Source organism: Dasypus novemcinctus, chromosome X (genome assembly GCF_030445035.2).
Source record: "Dasypus novemcinctus isolate mDasNov1 chromosome X, mDasNov1.1.hap2, whole genome shotgun sequence".
In the NCBI taxonomy this organism is placed as follows: Eukaryota; Metazoa; Chordata; class Mammalia; order Cingulata; family Dasypodidae; genus Dasypus; species Dasypus novemcinctus.
Genome location: NC_080704.1, coordinates 189,302,072 through 189,325,051, shown reverse-complemented (window position 1 = coordinate 189,325,051; position 22,980 = coordinate 189,302,072). Strand labels below are relative to the sequence as shown.

The following is a 22,980-nucleotide window of genomic DNA, read 5'->3' as shown; positions in this document are numbered from 1 at the left end:
CTTAAGTTATTTATTTATCTGAAGGCACTTGCAATTCTTATTTCCTAATGTAGTTCTATTCCTATTTTTCCAATGTGGCCTTACCCTTACAATTCTACCCTCTCCACCTTTCCCCACCACTTTCTATAGAAAATTATTTTTATTAGTTTCTAAAATATCCTTCCAGTCTTTTTTTTTCCCCTCCCCAAATAAGTATGCACTTGGAGGTCATCCAATCAGTTCCTATTGAGCATGTATGATTCCCAAACATCTACTAAGGCAAACAGCACTTCAACGTATATTTTGTTTCTTTTTGTGGAAGCGTAATGTTCCGAGTAAGGTTAGGGTAGAAATGGAACTGCAAGGTATAAGGATAAATGCATATGTAACTTTGGTACTCCAGAGCTTGAATCACTTTCCATTCCCACCAAAAAATTTATGAGCACGTTTCTCTACAGCCTTGCTGTGGGATTCCAAGGTTTGGTTTCTGTCAATCTCATTATTTTAATTTCAAGGTATGTTTCTATTTTAAGTGAGGTTGAGCATCTGTTTGTTTTTAAAACACTGCTATTCTTTTGCTGTGAACTCTGTTCGTGTCCTTGACCATTTTGCCTTTAAGATTTCAGTCCAAGTCTTTAAGAGGAACCTGTGCTACAAGTGGCAAATGTTTTCTTCAGACTGATCTGATTTACTGGGAGACCACAACTCCTTTGAACATCTCTGGTGTACTTTATTCTTATCTTCATAAATCACCTCATTTTAGGAATAAACAATATTGGTAAGGCCAGTACTCATTAACTGGGCCAGACACACCAAGTCTCGCTTCAAGGAACACATTCAAGGTACAATATGTATTTTATCGGATTCATGGAAACCTCATGGGGTACGCCTTCGACTCCTTTCTGGATTAGCAAGACAGGCACCACCTCCAGAGAACAATAGCTCCTTGGTTTCGCCTCCAGACATGTCCAGGTGGGGATATCGCATTACGGACAATGCTTCTAAGTTGCCCAAACTGACAAAAGTGAACTTGCGGCGAGGCAAACTTCCCAACACGTCATTACCCGGTGCCGCCCACCAGCGGAAGCTTCGCTCGGCGACCACTGCCGCCACCACGTGCCCAACCACAGCATGGCCCACGGCCGGACCCCTCTGCCATGGTACTCCGAACAGCCACAGCCGGCAAAGGCGAGAGCACGCCCCCTTCCCTTGAGGCTCCGCGCCCGTCCGAAGTGGCAGCTGCGGGGGCACGCTCAGCCCCCGGAGAAGGTGCCGGTCTGCTCTACGGAAGGAAAGCTTCTCCACGGTAGGCCGCCGCTCCTACTCCTTCTCCTCCCCGGGCGGGGCCCGGCTGCGGGCGGCGACTTCCGGGTGAGTAGTCCAGGCGCGAACCTGACGGAGCGGCGGCCGCGCTCCAGCGCCGATTGAGGGGACGGAGGCCGAGCGGGGTGCGCGGCGGGACGGTGAGGGTGAGGGACGGATCCTCACTTCCTTCCTCGGCGCCGTTCTGTGGCAGCGAGACCCGCAAATAAAGAGGAAGCAAGGACTGCGGCGGGCGTTGCAGCGCTATCAGTGGCGGCAAGCTGAGCCTCACGGCCGCGGACGAGGATCGGACCTCGGCCTCTGACCTGACGGCGCCCGCGCGGCCCGGTCTGGAAAGGTAGGTGCGGGACCGGCGGGTGGCGGCGCAGTAGAGGCATCGCGCACCCCCAGTCTCTCCGTCCCGCTCCGGCTCCCGCTAGCCGCTCCCCTTCCCGGCTGTGTTGCGGCGAAGCCGTTTTACCTTTGTGAGGCGTCCCCGGGGCCCGGGGTCGAGGCGGGTCCCTCGGGTGAGCTTGAAGGCCGCCCCTTACCGAAGCCGGTCCGGCTCGCCACGCTCTTCCCACCTCCCACTGGATCTGGAGAACCTGGGGGCACAGGGGAGCCCAACCGGGAAAAGAAATAAGCCCTTTTTATCTAAATTTCGTATTACGCAGTAGGTTATCGCTGTAGGTAGTCTCCTGTAGCTTTCCATTTTTAAGCGCTTGTCAGTTCTGAGTAAGAAAACAATTCTTCAGTGAGCTATTTCGAGATTTTCGTGAAATTTTAAAGTCTCACCTTGGGTCCCTGTAAGAAATCAGGAGGGATCACGGAGTAGGGAAACCCAGGTTCTTGTTTCGATCATGAAGAAAGTCAATTGGGATGCATGATACCAAAGAACTATGTTAAAATTCTAATTAACCGTGGGCTTAAAGTAAAAAACTTTTTTTTTGCATGTTAAAATTTTGGCTTATGTTTATGTCCATTTCATCTAATTTTCCATCACTTTGAATTTAGTTAATTTCGTTGTTGTGAAGATAGGTGAAAGTCATGGGTCTTTTACCACAAAGTTTTACCCGTTTAAAAAAAAAAAACATTTGAGCATTAAGTTTTCTTTGTTGTAGACGCATTTTTTTGTAGTAAAGTCCCATTAAAAATATGCATGAACTTTTTTTCAAGGTGACTAGATTTTATTTGGTCTTGTCATTCTCCAGCGAGTCGGGAAAGAAATTTCGGTCCACAAGGTGGCGTGCTGATATGGTCGAAAGACGCTTTAAGGGTTTGAGTAGGTCTATTTCTGGAGTAATTTTAGATCTTACCTAAAGGGTATATATAGTTAAGTGGTTGGTATTTTCACACACTTATTAGTGGAGGAATTTAGGCAAAATAACTAAGTTTCTAATTATCTCCCATTTTTCTGCCTCTTAATATTTTCTGTTTCTTGTAGTTAGCTTATCAGAGAGAAACTCTTTAGTATTCCCAGAATAGTATATTGCATTGGATATAATATTAATTGTTCCATCAGATTTGAATTCAGTCCTATAAATAAATGTTCACTTCTCTTGAAAATGTAGTTGGTGGAATTTAATCTTAAATGCACGATAAATTAGTCTTTTACGGTCATAGTAGTATTTTCTTTGAAAAACTCCTTATTTGTGTATAACACTTTATGGCCATGAAACCATTGAAATTTGCAGCACTTTGTGAGGTAGGCAAAACTGGTAGCTCCTCTTTGCAGATTTAGAAGCTGAGACCCGGAGAAATGACTTGCCCAAGATGGCATGGCTAATAACTGGGAGAGTCAGGAAAGGGTGGTCTTTCAGTTGTGACTTTCTACTACGGTGCCAACACCAGTGTAATGTCAGATTGTTGGTTTCTTACATTCAGTTGTGATTACTTTCATCCAGGTACATTGTTTTTTTTACTGAAACTGCCTTGGCTGCTGCCTGCCTCTTGTTCAGAGGAAACTAAATTGCGTAATATAGGATCATAATGCGAAAAACGAGGGAAATTGGAAGTGGAATACTAGGCCTCCAATCAAACAAAACTGAATAATAAGCTGTTTCTTAGTGTTAAGACATCAAGAGTAGATGGTGGTTTTGACATTCTGAACATGAGATAAATTATCTCTGGATTATCCACCTAGGTAAGTGAAACCCTTGACTTATTAAAAAATCCCATTTTAAACAATCATCTTAAACTTGTAATTTGCTCAACAGTAGCCAAATTGGCCAATTTTGAATTTTTTCTCATTTGCTCTTCTTGACTTCTGCCTTCTCTACTTTAGCTAGCTAAATTTAATCATCTTTGGGAATGGAAAGAGTAGGAAAATAATCTTCCTTAGTTAACCAACTTTCGAGAGATGCTAAATTTGGGGTTCTAACGCCTCATTTGTTAGTTAATAGCTCTAAACCGAGCTAATCATCTATAGCAGTCATTGTCATCTTCTGGAAAATGGGTGTTAACATTGCCTTTGAAAAATTGTGATTATTCAATTAGTCTGGCTCATAGCACTGAGTAAATAGTCTTGGTTTTTTCCTTCAAATTTCAGGATTCAACTCCCAACTACATTTTAGACCAGGGGCTCTTAACAAGGAGTCTGTGAGCTTGAATTTAAGTTGAAAAAAACATTATTCTTGTAGGGACTTGTTAGTGCAGTGTGATAATATTTATTAAATAATACACAGTACAGTGTGGACTTAGGGGTCTCTGGTTTTCATCTGACTGGCAAAGGGTTCCATGGAACTAAAAAAGTTAACCCTGTTTTAGACAATTTATTTTCAGTTTTTCAATTTTACCTGAAACAGGAATAGACTGTTTCAAAGTGAAGCCAGGGTACCTGAAGTATCCATTGTCTGTATAATGTATGAAGCTAGAATTGACTTGAGATTGTTATTGTGCTGGTCAGTTTTGCTAAAAAAAAAAATTGCCTTGGGAAATAAATCTCAGCACATTCATTAATGTGAAAGTTAAAAAATTGAGAATTGGGTTCTAATCACATTAAATAGTTGCGAGTGATTTTAAATTTTACATTTGTGTTAATTTGCCAGACTGCATTTAACAATTGCAACATTTCATGGACTCTCAAGAAAAGATTGCCCTTTGCATCAACTAAAGATAAGAAAGCTTTGTCTTTCTGAATACTAAGGCCGGGAATCTCCGAAGATGGCTATCCCTGGTGGAATGCTTTGTGAGTGTGAGAGTTGACCTATGAAGCACAAACATTGATACAAACCCTGAATTTATCACTGGCTTATGAGGACATAGTTAGAAATTTATTCCTGTGAAGAAAATGTAGATATTTTCTCAGCAACAGTAATTAAAATCTACCAAAAATCAAACTTTTTAATGGAAAGGGAACATAACCATGGTTAAAATTTAAATAACTCTGCTTTTTATAATTATGAAGATTGGAGATCACCAGAAATTCTGCAGTAGGGATTAGAAGCAAAGGAAAAAAGGATACTTTGTCTTTGAAGAATTGTTACCTTCATCGTTTCATCGTGAGAATTCTCCCTTCAGGTTCTTCAATAAGCAGTGATTGAGAGGGAAAGTGTGTCATTCTTTTTTTTTTTTTGGATGGGGAGGAGGAAAGTAATAGTTAAATGCCTAATATGTGCCAGTCACTGTAAACCCTTTAAAAACAGGTTAGCATCTTCTTCCTTTGCTAAGGAAATTGCTTTCAACAGAATAAGAATCTGATACTTATCTATGTTAAGAAAAGAAAAGCAAGTAAATCTATGGGAAAGTATCAGGTTGTAGAAGCATAAACTAAAGTTTATAAACTGAAATTTAATCTATGTATTGACTGATACTCACGATACTAAAGTTTTGCATTTAAAATTCCATATGCTGAGTAGTTTGCCAGTAACTATATAAGAGATAGAATACCTAGTTTTTATTTATTTTTATTTTTATTTTTTTTAAAGATTTATTTATTTCTCTCCCCTTCTCCCTTCCCCACCCCAATTGTCTGTTCTCTGAGTCTATTTGCTGTGTCTTCTTTGTCTGCTTCTGTTGTCATCAGCGGCACGGGAATCTGTGTTTCTTTTTGTTACATCATCTTGTGTGTCAGTTCTCCGTGTGGGCAAAAGAAAGTGCAGCCTGCCCAGGAATGGTGCCGCCCACACTTCCCGTGCTGCTGACGACAACAGAAGCGGACAAAGAAACAAGACGCTGCAAATAGACACAGAACAGACAACCGGGGGAGGGGGGATATTAAATAAATAAATAAATCTTTTAAAAAAAATTTTTCATAAAAGATTTCATGTTTGTCAGGTTAGCTATACCTTCCTATTGTATAATTGTATCTATTTTTTTCAATTTTGAATATCAAATACATTATTGCTTGGGGCATGCTTGTAACAAGGTTTTTTTTTTAGGCTTTTCTGAGTGAATTTGCAGCTTAATATATAATAGGCACTTTTGGCATTCATTGTAATACTACGCATATCAAGTAGCTCTTGTCTTGAGTTCAGTAACTTATTTTTTGCAGCAGGGTTAAGTGATATTTTAATACATTTCTATATAAAGAAGTTATAGGGTCTTAATTTTGAGATACAAATGAGTTCGTGGTGTGAAATTCAACAGTGGGGATATTTTCATTAAAGTGTAATAATATATCTATTACTATTGGACAGTAGCAAATTGATTCTACCATATTATAACAACATAGTGCTATAAAGGGAAAGACTCCCAATTGGTGCTACCTTTCTGTATCCTTTTAGCAAGATACCTGGGATACTGTCTGCAGTCAATACTGGTTTCAACACAAAGCTATCACTTGTGCAAGATTTGTCTTTCATGAGGGGGTTTATAAGAATGCATTAAAAATTTAATTTCTATTGACCCTTTATTCCTAAAACTAACATTAAGTTAATCTGTTAAAAGATGGCAGCATCAAAATTATCAACTTTTTTAGGATGGAAGTTGAATATTTTATTAGATACTGTGTGGACCTCTATCGAGAAAACATACCATTGACAATAAGAATACATTCATGTTCCATAGATGCATGCTTTAGTTTTAGAGTCAAGTTATTCATAAATGAATGAAGAATTGAATTGAGCTTTAGTAATCTGAGAATTACAGTGTACATCCTTTGTTTTTTAAATATATTCTGGTATAGTGGTTTCCCTTTATCCTCTTTATAATACAACAGTGTTACTCATTAATGTTACAAATTGAAAGATTTTTATAAGGAAAAGTCTAAAAGTATCTTACAAGGGAAACTAATAAAGCATTAATTTTATACTAGGCATTTTACCTTTTTAGTTTTCATTTGGTCTAGGGGAAACACTTAATATTTCTCACTCTATGAAGCAATTTCAGCTACCTAGAATATTATGTCCTTTTTTAAAAAAACTTTATTTTGAAATAATGAAGAATTCACAGGAAGTTGGAAAGAAATACATGAGGCTCTGTGCACCCTTAACCCAGCCTCCCCTAATGGTAATATGTTATGTAACTATCATAACTATCAAACATCTTGCAGAACAAAATCAAAACCAGGACATCGACATTGGTACAATCTACAGTGCTTATTCAAATGTCGACAGTTATACCTGCACACGTGTGTGTGTGTAGCATATGCACTTTTATCATCTGTGGCTTTGCATAACCACCACCATAGCCAAGATACTTAACTGAACCATCACTACAAGGCACTTTTGTGCTACCCTTTTTATAGTCATTCCTACACCCTCCTTTCACATCCCTATAATCCCTGGCAACCACTAGTCTGTTTTCCATCTATATAATTTTGTTGCTTCATGAATAATTATGTGAATAGGTTCATGTAGTATGTATTCTTTGGAGACTGACTTTTCCCACTTAGTGTAATTTCAGTGAGGTTTATCCAAGTTGTTACATGTATCAGTAGTCCATTTCTTTTAATTGATGCTCTGTAAACTGTTCACCTGTTGAAGGACATTTGAGTAGTTTCCACTTAGGTGCTATTATGAATAAAGCTGCTATAAATATTCGTGTACTAGTTTCTGTATGAATATATAGGAAATAATTGGAGTCACTGATTATATTATCAATTCTTAGGAATCCAATAAATCAGTAACTTCACAATTAGTGATTATCCCTGCCCCTTTAACCAACCCAGATGTCATTCTATTTGCTAATGATTCTTATGATAGAAATTCTGATCATAAATTTAAAGTAGGCTATGTGGTTACCACTCTCTGTGAACTGATTCAATGAGATAGCCTTCCACAGTATTTTTCCTTCTCAACATGATGACCCCTAGGGTCTTCCCTGAGCCTCCTTTTTCTCTGAAGGAAAATCTCTTAACATATATACTGATAGCACTTATGCTTTGGGTACAATCTATGATTTCGGCCTGCTAATGGCAACAAAGAGGGTTCCTCTTTTCTTCTCGGTCTCCAATTAAAAATGGACGAGTAACGGTCCCCTTTCTGTCATTTTACTCCTATCCTTGGTTGTCTGGGTGGCCCAAGGGGAGTGTGGAGTGTGGGAGGGTTATTGGACAGGCAGGTTGAAGTCCATCCCGCTCCAGGGGAGAGTAGTGCCCGTGGGCAGTCAGGTTTGAGTGCCGGTGCCATCCGGCTCCCAGTGGGAGGGGAGCCAGTGTTTTGGCACCCAGCTAGCATAGGGGGAGAGGAGAGCAACAGGCCAGTGCCCAGGCAGCTCTGGGGAGAGGGGACCAGGGGAATGATCAGATGGGCAGAACTGCACCCAGCCAGCTCAGGGGAGAGGAGAACCTCTGAGTGATTATGTGTGTGTCCCAATACCCATCTGGATCCAGGGGCGAGGGAAGCTACCAGGTGATAGGGAGTGTGTGCTGATGCCCAGCCAGCTGTGGGGAAGGGGGTCTGACAGGCAGTGAGGTTTGCGTACTGGTGCCCATCTCACTACAGCAGGGAGGAGAGCCACAGGGCAATCTGGTGTGCATGCAGTTGTCCACACAGCAGTAGGGGTGAGGAGAGCAATGGGCTTGCACCCAGCCAACTCCAGTGAGAGTGACCCTGCGGCAGGGGCTGATCTGGTGGGCAGACAGGCACCCTGCTGACTACAGAGAAGAGGAAGATGGTTGGCGGTGAGGTGTGTGTCCTGCCGCCCAGCCCAGCCAGCTCCAGGGGAAAGGAGAACCTCCACACAATTGGGCTGTGTGCTGGTGCACAGCTGACTCCAGGAGGAGGGTGCTGTATGGCAATCAGGTGTGCTGGCCGGTGCCCAGTCAGCTTCTGAGGGGAGATTTTCTTGCCTTATGGGGATACAAATCCCACACAATTTTGCCCAGATAAGTTTTCTTAGCTGCTCACCTTGATACCAAGACTATTTTGCAAGAGAGTGTATTGGGTGATCAACTCCCAGTGGATCAGAGATTCCTACACAGTGGGGGGAGTGATGACAAAAAGAATCCTCAGTGCCTAGGTCTACTTTATCAAAGGTGTGAATCTGAGGATGGTCTCAGGAAAGACTCATTGAAATTGTTTCCTGGTCTCCTAAGGTCTTGTCTAGCCCTCCTGGGAGTGAACTTCCCTTTTCTTGCAAAATATCCTATAAGAAGGAAGAGAGAATGGTTCAGGAGGGTTTATTTTGCTTAGCCACCAAAGTTCTTGATTTATGAGGCTCCTCTAAGAGCTGCAGTGGTGAGAATAGGCAGGACCTTTCTGTAAGATTCTACCTGGGCAGGGAAGGTAAGGGTTTCTGGGCCAATCCCTAGTGATATAGAGTGTAAGTAATGTGGGGTTCCCAGGTAATACTCATGGTCTTCTTTGGTGGTGGGATGGCTCCATCTGGGGCTGACCACATAGTTTTGAGAGCATCTATGGGGGGTCTAGGATGTTCTCCAGAGGTCCGTGATACAGGTGGATTGGAAAAGATTGAGTTGATACAGTATGCCTGGGTAAAGAGATGGACCAGCATGGCCAGAGAGGTGACAAGGAAGACAGGAAGGAAGATAGGGTGCCAGGCCAACCCCCAGTGGTATAAAAGCTTTTCCATGACCATTGATTACCTTTGCTTTGGTCTCTGTCCAAGACCAGGAGTCCTGTTATTCAGGCATCATGACCAATTGCCCTTCAACCAGGCATCCCCAGTTGGTTTCCTTTAGAGCTCTCTTTTACCCATTCTGTTGCTAAAGTGACAACATACCAGAGAGACTTCTGTTTGTCAGTGTTCGCAAAGGGGACTTACTCTTCTGGCTCCTGATGTCCGTTTGCAAAATCCAGAGGCAAAAAGGAGGAGGCCAGGGGAGCAGATGTAGCTCGAGTAGTTAAGCACCTGCTGCCCATGTGCGAGGTCCTGGGTTAGATCCCCAATACCTCCTAAAAACAAAACCACCCCCCTTCCCCTAACAACAACAAAAAAACAACTTTCATTGGGGAGTGGATGTAGATCAGTGATTGAGCACCTGCTTCCCATGTATGAGATCCTGGCCGCAATCTCTGATAACTCCTAAAAAAAAAAAGAGGAGGAGGCCTAAATGATTGGGCAGCAGAGAGACCCATCTTATTCCTCCTCCTCCCCGCCACCCTGTATTACAGAAAGAAGAGGGCTGAGGCTAGTCCACGTGGAGTCACCAGATATTTATTGTGTTGGACCCATTAACTGACTCTCTTATCTGGAGTCACTTGAGCCAGTTGAATGAGACCAGATTCAGTAAAGCAGAGCAGAAACTTTATTCTTTGGTAAAGAATGGAAAAGAAAGTGTCCATAAAGCACCTTCTTCCCAAAGGACCGGGTTAGGGTTCTTTATGGGAGATCAGGATGAGATGAGGGAGGCAACCTTTTCACACACATGTGGTCTTTCCTTTCATCCGGTACTTTCTACACGTGGAGCACAGTTGCCAGTTTGGAAAGGACTAGCTTGGGCTGGTCTTGTGGTTACTGGCAGGTGGCTCAGACTGGTCTTGCAGTTACTGGCATCCTGTACTTAGTTTATGAAAGCAAGTATAGCTCAAATGAAAGGTTAGGTGGAATTTTCCATGAGTATTCATTCAGGTGGTGCTCTGTCATGGTGATATATTCTCATTAAAAAAGGACCCTACCAAGTTCATCCAAACTTCTCATACTACAGCTAAATTACAGGGTGTTGAACCATGAACCCACATTTCTCAACTAAGAAAGCCCCAACCAGAGTCCTGGACTTGTTTTAACTCTGGAGAACTTAAAGAAAATCAAACTACTTGCTGGGCTCATTTTTTGTATTTCTTTTTATTGCAATAATGTAAGAGACAAGAAGGCAAGAATGTTTTTTTGTTTTAAGTATCTGTCTCTTTAGCAGCTGGACTAGTGTCTAACTCATGTATGGTGCCGTGATTTGAGAGAAAACCACTTAATATCATCTCTTTTCCCTGCTGCATTCCCGATCTTAAAGGAAAATGACAGTTGCATGGATATCTGAATTTTCTTCTGACAGACTCCTTGGAGCACATAGTTTCATTATGTTCAAAGAGGTCCCCAATATCATACCCCAGCAACAAGCAGACGTAGCCTTATCATGCATTTTTGTGGCCTTTTCTGACCAACTTCTTTCTCTTAGCAGTGTGAATTTGAGATGCTTCCATGTCTATATGTGGCAGGATAGTGCTTTCCTTTTTACTGCTGAGTAGTATCCCAAGGCATAGTTGTACCACAGTTTGATTATCCACTCACCTAGTGAAGGACATCTTGGTTTTTCTTAGTGACTGGTTATTATAACTAAAAGTTGCTATAAATATATGGGTACTGTTTTTTTTAATGTGGACATTAGTTATCAAACAAATGGGTTCATACCCAGGAGTGTGATTGATGAGTCACATGCTAAGGTATGTTTATCTTTATGAGACATGCTAAAATGTCTTCCAAAGTGACTGTACCATTTGCATTCCTTCCAGCAACACATGAAAGTTCCTCTTGTTCCACATCATTGCTAGCCATTGGATTAGCTGTTCTTTGGATGTTTGCCATTCCAATGGGTGGGTCGTGTCTCTCATTGTTGGTTTAAGTTACTTTTCTATAATGAAAAATGATGTTAAATATCTTTATGTGTGCTTATTTGCCGATTGTATACTTAATTGGTGAAGTGTCTATTCAGTACTTTCCAATTTTTTAATTGTGTGGTTTGTTTTCTTTTTATTGAGCTATATAGGCCTTTTGTATATTTTGGTACAAGTCCTTTTTTGATGTATGTATTTTATAAAATTTTGTACCAGTGCAGTCTTGAGGTCCTTTCATTCAGTTAACAGTATTTTCTATAGAGTAGAATTTTTAATTAAAAAAAAAATAAAGTCCCATTATCATTTTTTCCTTTCATGACTCTTTCTTCAGATGTTGCATATGAGAACTCCTCAGCAAACATAAGGTCATGAAGATTCCCACTTCTGTTGGGTTTTCAAATTTTTATCATATTGCTTCTTACACATAAACCTAGTATACTAGTCCACCAAAGGGGTGCTGATGCAAAGTACCAGAAATCTGTATTTATTTGGGGTAAAAACTTACAGTTAGAAGGCTCTGAAGAGTACAACACAAGGTTACTTCTTCACCCAAGGTCAGTTGCCACGTATTGAAGCAAGATGGCAGGCGATGTCTGGGAGGGTTCTTCCTTCCTCTTTCCTCTTAAGACTCTGCAGGCCCATATTCTTCAGATCTCAGCTGTAGGCTGGCCTGGGGCTCAGCTGCTCTGTTCTCTTCAGCTGCAAGCTATCAGGCAAATGGCTCATGTGTTTTGAGGCCCCAGCCTCAAAGTTCTCTCCTTTTCCATGTCTATGGAGCTCTCTTTTGCACTGTGTATCTCCTCCCGTGAGTTTTCTTGAGTGAGTGTCCCTTTATATAGCCCACCAAGGGGGCCGGGACTCAACCGTGATGATAATGACATGGTTGAATCAATGCCTTAATCTTCCTAATCTTGATATAATCAAGTAAACCTAAACTGTTTTGATTTAATACAATCAATGGGTATAACACCCAGAGCAGCAGACCAGTTTACAAACATAATCTACATCTCCTTTTGGAATTCATAATACCAAACTGCCACACCTAGAAATTCTTTTGGGTGAGTTTCTGTGTATGATGTAAAGTTTATGTCTTTACAAATACATTTATATGGCCAAGAGTCTTCAAAAAAGGGTAGGGAGGTCATCAGAGAGGTCATGCTTACGCACCCCTCAGCAGGATCCCAGAGACAGCCAAGTAGATACAACCCCAGGTACTGGTGCTCCTGAGGGCTCTGGAGATAAACAGGTTGTACAGTCATGGCAGATGATTCTGGAGTTCAGTGCCTTCTCAGTGGGCCCAACTTTGGAATTTGTGTTCCTGCATGTGATGGAGTTGGACTCGGATGTGACTTCTCTACACATGCCTCTTCTGTCACTTTTACTGAGCCTGTGACTGAATTGGTGACTACTCAGGAGACTTGACTCTCTGGACTGGCCATGTGTCAGCTGGGCCCTGAGCCTCCGCAGAGTTTCATCTACTCTCTGGTTCGTTGGACTTACCCAGGTCAGCTAGCTGGGAGGTGAAGATGGTCAGCCACCGCACCAGGGAGCCGAGCAGTGCCTACAACTGCAAGCAGGAGAATAGCACCCATCAACCATAGAGGATCTAAGCCCCCTCTCAATTTAGAGGTGGAGTGGACATCACTATTTCAGGGTCCACAGGATGGAGGAATAAAATATGGATTAGAATGAACTTACTGCTATTCTACTATAGAACTACTGTGACTAGTAATGGAAGAAATTATAGCATTGATGTGGAGAAAGTGGCCATGGTAGTTGCTGAGGGCAGGGAGAAGGAAGAAGAAATGTGATGTGGGACATTTTTGGGACTTGTAGCTGTCCTAAATGATACTGCAGGGACAGATGCTGGACATTATATATATCCTGCTATAATCCACTGACTGTACTGGATGAGAGTGTAAACTACAATGTAAACTATTAACCATGCAGTGCAGCATTGCTCCAAAATGTATTCCCCAAATGCAGTGAATGTGTCACAATGTTGAAAGAGGTTGTTGATGTGGTAGGAGTGTGCGGGGGGTGATATATGGGAACCTCTCATATTTTTAATATAATGTTTTTTGTGGTCTATGTATCTTCAAAATAATACACTTAAATTTTTTTTTAAAAGTGTATGTCTTTGATTATTATTTTTTTCTGTATGACCATCCAGTTCCGTTTCCATTTGTTAGAATGATTATGTTCACTTGAATATATTTTCATGGGTCTATATACAGACTCTATTGTTCTTTTCCATTTTTCCGTGTGCCAAAGTCACTCTGTTAAGTAATGTAGACTTATAAGGATTGGGAACAGGCAGTGTGGGCTCTTCAATTTTGTTCTTCTTAAGTGTTTTGCATGCTCTTCTAGTAGAAATAGTTCATAAATATGTACAAAATATCTTTCCAGGATTTTGTATAAGATCTTAAAAATATTAAGTCTGCCCACCATGAATAAGAAATATTTTGTCATTTATTTAACTTTTAAAATTTTTTTCAAGTTTTTCATAGTTTATGAGATATAGTTACATATTTTCTTAAGTTTGACCAAAGGAATTTATTGCCTGTGTTTACTATTATAAATGCATTTGTTTGTGTTTTTTATTTCATTTTTCATTGCAGGGAAGGGGAAATCAATTGAGCTTGTATATTTACCTTGTATGTTTCTTCTAATTGTCTGCATAGATTCTCGCCAAGGCACTTGACAGTTATATTTCCTTTGAACTTGCAGATTTATAGCCCTGAATACTATGAACATTTAATTTCAGAGATTCTGATTGTGGCCTGAAGGGGAAGCCTATCCACAGTGGAACAGGGAGCTCCAAGTTTCATTTGCTGCACCGGCTTCCAGGAGACAGTGCCTGACCTTTTTAACCCATCTGAACCTCAGACCAAGTGAAGACCTCCCTTTTAGACCCCAAGACCGTCACTATGTCCCATGAGGACGAGGGCTTCGTTGTACAGTACCAACGCAGGAAGAACCAGTGGCCAAGGGACAATTCGTACCCTGTCCATAGTGAGTAAAAAGCTTCAGTCATAAGTTTTCATAAATGTTAGCTTCCTAATGTTTTCCCCAGGTCCCCCTCCTTGAATGAGTCCCATCAATGGTTTATAGTTTTCAGGTAACAAATCTTGCATTTCCTTGGTTAAATTTCTTCCTAAATATTTTCTTTCTATTACTGTTGTTAAAGAAATTGCTTTATTATTTTTCTTTTCAGATTGTTTGTTACTATGTTATAGAAATACAATAGACTTTTTGTGCAGCTTTCTGACACTGTTTATTAACCTTTGCAGTATTTTGTGAATTCTAGAGGGTTTTTTACATATAAATCATGTCATTTCTAAATACAGATAGTTTTCATTCTTCCTTTCAAATTTGGATGCCTTTGCCTTCTTTTTCTTATCTAATTGCTGATGTTAGGACATCCTGGACAGTGATGAATAGCAGTGGCAAAAAGAGCATTTTTGATTTGTCCCTGATCCTGTCGGGGAAAGCTTACAGTCTTTCACTACTGAGTATGATGCTAGCTATTTAGTCTTATTTTGGTTGGCTTGTTTGATTTTTGTATTTCATGAAAAGGTATTCGATGTTGGCAAATGGTTTTTCTGCAGCAATTGGCATGTTCACAGCATTCTTATCTTTGTTGAATTAATATTGCTTGTGGGTTTGCTTTTTAAGTGCATTTTGTTTTTTAAAATATTTTTATTAGAAATGTAGTTTTGTAGTAGAATCATGAATAAACTACAGAGTTCCATATAGCCCTTTCACTGGCAGTTTTCCCTATTATTAACTCTTTGGCCTTAATGCCATATCTTTATTGTAACTGATGAAATAGTATTATTAGAATTATACTCTTATGTATATGCCTTTGTTAACTTTAGGGTTCTCTGTTGTATAGTTCTATCTTTGAAAGTTTTATTTTGGTAATGTACCTAAAATTTTCCATTTGCCTGCTTTCAAATATGCAATTCAGTGATGTTATTTACATTCATGATATTATCGCTGCCATCCACTACCAAATTTGTCCATTACTCCATAGAGGAACTGTACCAATTAAACCATAAGTAATGCTTATGACAGGAGGCCCAGCTGTAGCCGTAAAAGCTGCATCATAAATGCCTGCCCTGGATACAAGTCAACCAGGTAACAATTACTGAGCTCAGGAACCAGGATCTCAGGAGGATACAATCTAAGGTAACTGCTTGACCACGTCACTCCCTAGATGGGGACAGAGGATGCACAGTCCTGCCTGCTCTTAGTCCACTTGCTAGCAATCTTCCTGTGTCCTTTTCCTTTCCACATCATAAGTTTTGATCTTTTTACATTTCCCTTCAATAAGTGCTGGAATTCTCGAGTTTACCTTGAAAACTGCAAATTCCTAATTAGAGGTCAAAATAAATCTTAGCATGAGAACCATAAACTATTCCCTTTTTCTCCAAAGTGTCAGGAACTGGTCCTTAAAAATGTGATTTTTAAAGACACCCATATTTCAGAGGTTTTTGCTGTGTACTCTAAATGCCCCTTCAATCCTCATCCCAGAAGTTCTGATGGAATGTCTCTGCTCCTCACCCAGTTTAGTGATACTGAAATGCACATCTGCTCTGCAATATGTGCACTTGTGTGTTCTTTCAGCAAACCAGAGAAGGATGAATGACCCTTAGAACTTTTTACATGTCAAAACTTGATGACTCACAAGACCTTTAATTTAAGGAGGAAAGACTGAGTCGGTATCTCATTTTAATTAACACAGGAAATGAAGAACAAACCTGCAATTCCAGGCTATGGAATTTCTGCTATGAAGCAGAAATTTAAAGTAATATTCTTGTCAAGAACTTGCTCTTTACAAACAAAAACCAGTGTCCCTACCCAAGTGTTTAGTTTCTTTTGCCTTTTATGCAGAAATTGATCACTCTCCCACCTCTTCCTCAAATCCTCCTTCCTATCTCTTCTGTCCTAAAGTCCAGGAAGCAGTGGCCCTTGGTACTTGCAGGGCCTTAGATTAAGCATCAGTGCATCAGTGCTGGGACCCTCCTCACCCACTGAAGGAGGGTCCACAGCTCCTTTCTCAGGGGAAGACTTGGTTTGGGAGAGGGAGAGACTCCCATACGCTCTAGCTCTTTAGCAGCTGCTGGGGCAAGCACTACAGTTGACTCTAGAGATGTGTCTAAAATCTGAGGTACCTACAACCCGGAAGCTGCATGTGGAGCTGGATCTGATCGCAGAGGTAGTACTTGCAGGGAAGTCTAGCTCAGGGTCTGGTTGTAGGCCTTCCTCTGGAGCTGGTGCTTGAGCTACAAAAAGGAGAAATGTTTACCCACATGACTTCTACCCCATTGCCTTTCAAAGCAGCAATATATCCCACTGCCTTTGATAAGCCCAAGCCCAAACACCCAAACCCAGAAATGCTCCCAGAGTTTAATCCACTAGATGAGTGATCTGAGGTCACTTCTATCTTTACTCCTGGCCAAACTCCAGCCTCTGAGGCTCTTTCCTTTGTCCTGCCCCTCCCCCCCCCCCCCCCAGTTTCCCCTATCACCTGCCCAGGGGCACCCACCCCCACTACTGCTCACCCTCTGCCTCTGCCTGAATGGTCTGTACTTGCTCATGCTGTTTAAGGAGAAGCTGGCAGCTAACATGGAGTTGAATGTCAACCACCACACCATGGAGCCTAGAGTGCCTACACCTGAAAGCAGGAGGAGTGCATCCAGTATCCATGTGGAATCTAAGCCCCCTCTTGACATAGATGTGCAATGGACACAACCAATCCAAGGTCCACAGAGAAAATGTGGCATTGGTGTGGGAAAAGTGGCCATGGTGGCTGCTGGGTGCGGGGAATGGGAGGAAGAGATGAGATGTGGAGGTGTTTTTGGGACTTGGAGTTGTCCTGGGTGGTGCTTCAGGGACAATTACTGGACATTGTAGATCCCCCCAGGGTCCACTGGATGGAACGTGGGAGAGTATGGGCTATAATGTGGACCATTGACCATGAGGTGCAGTGATGCCCAGAGATGTACTTACCAAATGAAATGGATGTGTCATGATGATGGGAGAGAGTGTTGCTGTGGGGGGAGTGGTGGGGTGGGGGCAGTGGGGTTGAATGGGACCTCATATTTTTTTAATGTAATATTTTTTAAAAATGAATAATAAAAATAAAAAAATAAAAATAAAAAAAAAAGGAGAAGCTGGGCTCCAGCTGTGATCCAGCTCTGATCCAGGCAGATTGAGCCATTGGTAGGCCAGCAGCACATGCAGGTCCAGGAAGTCTGGGGGCTGATAGAAATCCTCTGAGAAACCATACTGCCAGGTGCCGAGGATGAAGGAGATGGTGCTGGGGTAGTCAGGAAGGAAACAGAGTCAGAAGGCCTGGTCTTTCCTTCCACACTACCTTCCTACAACACCCCTGCTGTAGCTGGTCCCCTGTACCTGACCTTGACCTTCAGCAGGCCAGGTTGTCCATACCCCAACCCCAGTTTGGGTGTCCTGGCAGTAGCAGGCTTGGTCACTGAGCAGAGGTCTAGCAAAGAATCTCAGTTTTAGGCAGCTCTCATTCGCTATTCTTCCCAGCTTTGCCCTTGAAGAAAGCGTGACATACTTTTCTGTCTGTCTTTCTTGACCCCTCTCACCACAGGAATAAGTGTTGTCAGGGACTGTGTCTGCTCTGTTCGTTGCACCTTGATCTCAAATACCTTATGAATGTGAGATGAAGCAGAGTATGTCCTCGTGTCTTTGTTTTCCCAAAGATTTTCATTGTATCTCAGTTTTTGTGTATCTTCCTCCCACTGAAATTATTCTCCTGATAGTTGTGGAGAAAGCCTTTCTCAGCCCTACTGCAGCTGAGTTCCCTTGACTGAGATTTGTAAGTGGGTTGCGCACCACACCTCCCTTTTTGGGACTGTGATCACAGGGTGGAGAGGACTGGGTGGGGCAAAGAGAGCTGGAAACGGGGCTGTGGTAGGAATGGATTCTTCCAAGGACTGGCCCTGAGGTCCCAGCCTCCCCTTGCCTCCCCGGGGACCCAGGGTCTCATCCAGAGTGCTCTTTGAGATCCTTCCTCCTGCAGGGGGAAGCCACTAGATCTCAGTCCTCTAGGGAGTATCATCAGATGTGTGAGACCCAGGATTCAGCCCAACCCCTCCAGAGCCTTATTCTCTCAATACACATTGATGCCCACTGTTCATTGGCAACTAGAGACCCTCCTACTTATCCCAAAGTCTCATCAGTTTTTCAGTTGGTCCAAGGTTGTGCCATCCCCTTCAGTATCTGGGAGGATGCATCTATTCCTAGAGGACACCAGGTGGCATTACTTCTAACATACTGTGTACACGAACTGCTTATGATGGGGTTGTAAGTGTCTGACTCCCCAACTAGAATGGTAACCCAGGGGAGAGGAATTTGTGTCTCATTTGTTTATTGAATTATGCCAAATGCCTAGAGATGTGCCTACAAATAGCAGGCCTTGGTATATTATTTTCTGAATGAATGAGCCTTAAGCAGCACCTTCCCAGATAACTGAGAGGCCCTGAGTCTCCTCCGCTGGCCCTCAGGAACCCCTTTTCTACCTATCCAAAAGATGGTGACCTCAGAGATGGAATCTCAGATCTTTTTTAGAAATGGGAAAATATATGTTCTTCATAGGAATAAGAAAACAGTAAATATGAACAACCTCAGTACCCCAGAAGCCCATTATTCCTGAGCCAGGCACTGGTTGAATACTTTGCATGGCTTATCCCTGTTAATCCTCATATTAGCCCTTAAAGTTTGTCCTCTCTCACCCACTTGTCAGAGGAGCCAGCTGAGGCTCAGGGAGGTGAACTGACATTCCCAAGATGTACTGCTAGTATGTGGCAAATGGATGGCTATGCTGGGGTGAGGTGCTCACTTTGTAAAGAGAAGGTACAGGACCTCTTGGGTGGTAGCCAAATCTCTGTAGCTGCATAGGAAGTTGGTGATGAAAGAGAAATCCCAGTGCTGGAAGGCCTTCATCATGTTAGTCCTGGCTGAACTCAAAGCTGACACATTTTCACATTGAGATTGGAACAGAGGAAAATGTGATTCTTTTTTCTGTTATGACACCAGATTGACAAAGGATAAAATGAAAATATCCATGGCTGGCTGGATGTAGGGAAGTCTCCACCTTCATAGACTGCTTTTGGCAACTTAAATGAGATGACCCCTTTTCTAAGCTATCTTCTCTAGTTACTGTTGGAGATTTGGGCTGGAAGGGTATCGGGAATGAAAGAAAGAGAAAAAGGAGAATGAAACAGAGAAAGAAAGAGTGCTGGGATCAGGGGGTCTGTGAGTAGAGGCTCATCAGACAACTTTATTGTTTACAAGGGGCTCTCTATATACCCCAGTCTACGTGAGAAAAAGCAGCAACATTCAATTAACTAGTAGCATTACGCACGATCTAAGGAATTCAAAAAATCTTATCTCAAGGTGCAAAGTCTGAGTGTTCTATTTACTATAAAATATATGTGCTCATTTTTATCTCTGCCTGTGGCATCATCTTGATAGCCATCAAGCATTCAGTCCATGCATTCCTTATGTTGCAAGTGTAGCCATGGAGACAGCACGTCTCTCCTTGTGAGACCATTGTACCTCAGTTTCCAACAAGTTACTAAAATTTTAGGTATGCACATACTTCAGCCCAGCATCCCCGTTCCTTAGGTATGTGAAGAACATTAGAATAGAGAGAAACATGATCTCCCTGCAGCAATGTTGAAATACACCAAAAAGGAATCACATCAAGTGCCATCAGCAGCGAGGGGCTGAATATCTGTGGCAAAAATATCTGTGGTAGCCTGCATCCCTTCGTTAACATTCTTCAGTCCAGTCCCTTGGTCTCAGGGTCACTGTGACATGTTCCTCAGGATAGCAAGTTACAGGAGCAGGGATATATAGCATTATCCCCTCATCCTCATTTGGTAAGAAAGTCCTGCTAGACATGGTGATTAATGGCATTGGAGAAGTTGTGTAAGGACAGTCATACAGAGTAATACACAGGATACCTGCAGTCAGGTAATAAAAACAACCCAAACAATCACAAAATGCTAAGTCTCTCATGGTTCAAAATGAAGTCAAAACAGTATAAAACATCTTTTCTGTATTACTACAAAGAATAGGGACAGTGGCTACACTTGAACAAGGCAGGGACTTTGCAGAGGGATTGTGGGAATGATGTCAGGTCAGAAACCTTTGTGAGTGAGGCCCTGGACCAATAATCAGGAAAATCCTGGGAGAGACTGTGGGGAGTTGCCAGGCTGGGGTCTGGGAAGCCCTCCCTTACTGTCTTTGGACCCTGGGTATAGAGACTGCTCTTACCTCTGGCAGGCACTGGCCCTTATTGGCAGCATGTTGTGCCTGTTCTTTGCATGACGAAATGGCGTATATGACTCTATTATCCAGCTTCTCACCAAATTCCCAGATGGAACTCTTCAAAGACAGTGCCCAGCAGCCAGTCCTGGAGGAATCAGGTTCCTGCCTGGCCATCACCACAGAGGACAATCCCACATGTTTCTCTCCTCCCCGTGTTAGATACAGAACCCTGTCTGCACAGACGTCCATGAGGAAAGGAAACAAGAACTTTTGCTTAATATCTGGGCAAATTATCCCCATCTTATCACTCCCTCTCCCGTCCTGCCAGCCATGATGTGGATATGAACATTATAGGCCAACCAGGATCCCATCCCACCAAGAACCTGCTCCTGCCCTAGGCCTGACCACCCCTAATAGTCCTCCACTCCACACACACATGCTGGGGGTGAGAATTCCTTTGAGACTGCCCAGACATGATACCAAGTGTTTACCTGGTATTCATTCCCCTGCCCTGTGTCACCGTGTGTTTCCTACTAAATGGCCAGATTCTTCTGTGGTGAAAGCTTAGCCAATGCCTGCAGCTTTAGAAAAGGTTCTCACTTTGGGTTTTCCTGAGGTGAGGTCCCTGGGAAGTAGGCAAACAAGGAAATATCTTGTTCTCTTGAGCATCTCTGCTCAGGTGAGCTTAGTAGCTACCATATTGGTAACTGGTTACCAGGTTTCCAAGTTCTGTTGTGTTATATCTCCAAGGAAGTGAAGTTGTTTCCTGTGGTGTCTTTATCTGTGCCCCCACCTTGGATAAAATCTGACCTAAGGCCCCTCTGGGTTGCTGACTCTCCTCCTATGTCATCTATTTCAATCACCACTTAAACCAACACAGTGATTCCTACAGGCGATAAAAGACCCGAGAAATTCAAGACCCCAGTATTGAGAAGGTAGAGCTCTGTTCAGGCCTTACTCCTTCTCCTACCAGTTCTGTGACCCTGGAAAAGTCATTCTGCCTCCTCTTGGCTCTTCCAGTCTCCCCACCTGAACCATGAAGATCATTCTAGATAGTATGGAAGTTCATCAGATGTACTTGCATAGTTTCTATAAATCTTGTGGGATAATGTCACAGGTACCTAATATATGAATTTAGAGATGGAGGAATTAGAAGAAGGAATGGGAGGCAGCAGGAAGTTAAACCCAATACAGGGCTGGTTCCTGTTGATGTACTCTTGGGAAAGTAACTTCCCTTTTTGGCTTCATTTGCCAAGAAATATGGGGATACAGGTCATGGTGGGGTCACAGACAGAGGTTCTAGACACTCCTTGAGCTGTGAACTGGAAAGCAGTAGTAGGCTAAGACAGTCAGCTGATAAGGGGCAGTTGTCAGTTAAACAGTTGCAGACTGATGGAGTTTATGAGCCTCCAAATGCAGAGAAGTGAAGAAGAGAATGTCAGAGAGATTGCGGGCATGAGAAGGACTCTAGCCTCCACTGCTACCTTGAAGATGGAGGGAGATGTGGAAAGCATGAGAAAGAAAATTTTCCAATCTCCGAAATGACTTTAGACATGGACTTTCCCTAGAACCTTCAGGAAAAAACAATCCTGGAACCCCTTGATTTTTGCCTGGTAAGATTCTGATCAGAGCTAAGAGCTAACCTTGCCCCAGACTTCTGACACACAGAAACTACTGGATAATAAATGGGTTTTGTTTAATTCTATTACATTTCTGGTAACTTGCTTGCTATTTGGGGAAAAAAAAAAAAGAATGCAAGCTACTCGATGACCTGTCACTGAGGGAAATTTTAACAAAATAGACAGGAAATATCTTCTTATATATGATCTTACTCTATTCTTTTTTTTTTAATTAGAGAAATGTTTGGTTTATAGGTCAGTCCTGCATAAAATACAGGATTCGCATATACCATCCTATTATTGACACCTTGCATTGGTTTAGAATATTTTTTACAATTGATGGTGATGGCACATTTCTATTATTTTACTGTCTACTGTTTTCTATGATTTAACTTAGGGTTCAATCTATAGTAGAGTTCCATGGATTTTGTGAAAACATTTTTATTCTATTACCTTCTATACAATCTAACATTTCCCATTTGAACCACATTCAGATGCTTATTTCAGTGCTCTTAATTATGTTCACAGTGTTGTGCTCCTATCACCACCATCTAATACCAAAACTTTATAGTCAACCCAAAGTGTCCCTATACAACGTAAGCCTTAACTTCCTCTTCTCTCTCCCTACTCTGTCCCCTGGTAACCTATATTCTAAATTCTGACTCTCCCTTTGCTTATCCTAATTATTTCATATCAGTGAGATCATACAATATTTGTTCTTTTGTCTGGCTTATTTCACTCATCATTATGTATTCTAGGTTCCACCATGTTGCATGTGTCAGAACTTCATTCCTTTTTATGGCCCTCTTCACCTT

The 22,980-nt window shown here is 42.0% G+C and overlaps 1 protein-coding gene across 6 annotated transcripts in view; it reads left to right on the top strand.

The window, feature by feature from the left end:
• Positions 1–1,098: 1,098 nt before the first annotated feature.
• LOC101420875 (zinc finger protein 705D-like) overlaps positions 1,099–22,980 on the top strand; it is a 152,672-nt gene continuing 130,790 nt past the window's right edge. For all 6 annotated transcript variants that reach the window (XM_071213093.1, XM_058292014.2, XM_071213094.1 and 3 more), the window contains exons 1-2: positions 1,099–1,639; positions 13,999–14,246. Coding sequence is in view for 1 of the 6 variants with exons in the window: in XM_058292013.2 (XP_058147996.1) it covers positions 14,162–14,246 (85 nt within the window). In the remaining 5 variants the exon portion in view is untranslated. The remainder of the gene's footprint in view (positions 1,640–13,998; positions 14,247–22,980) is intronic.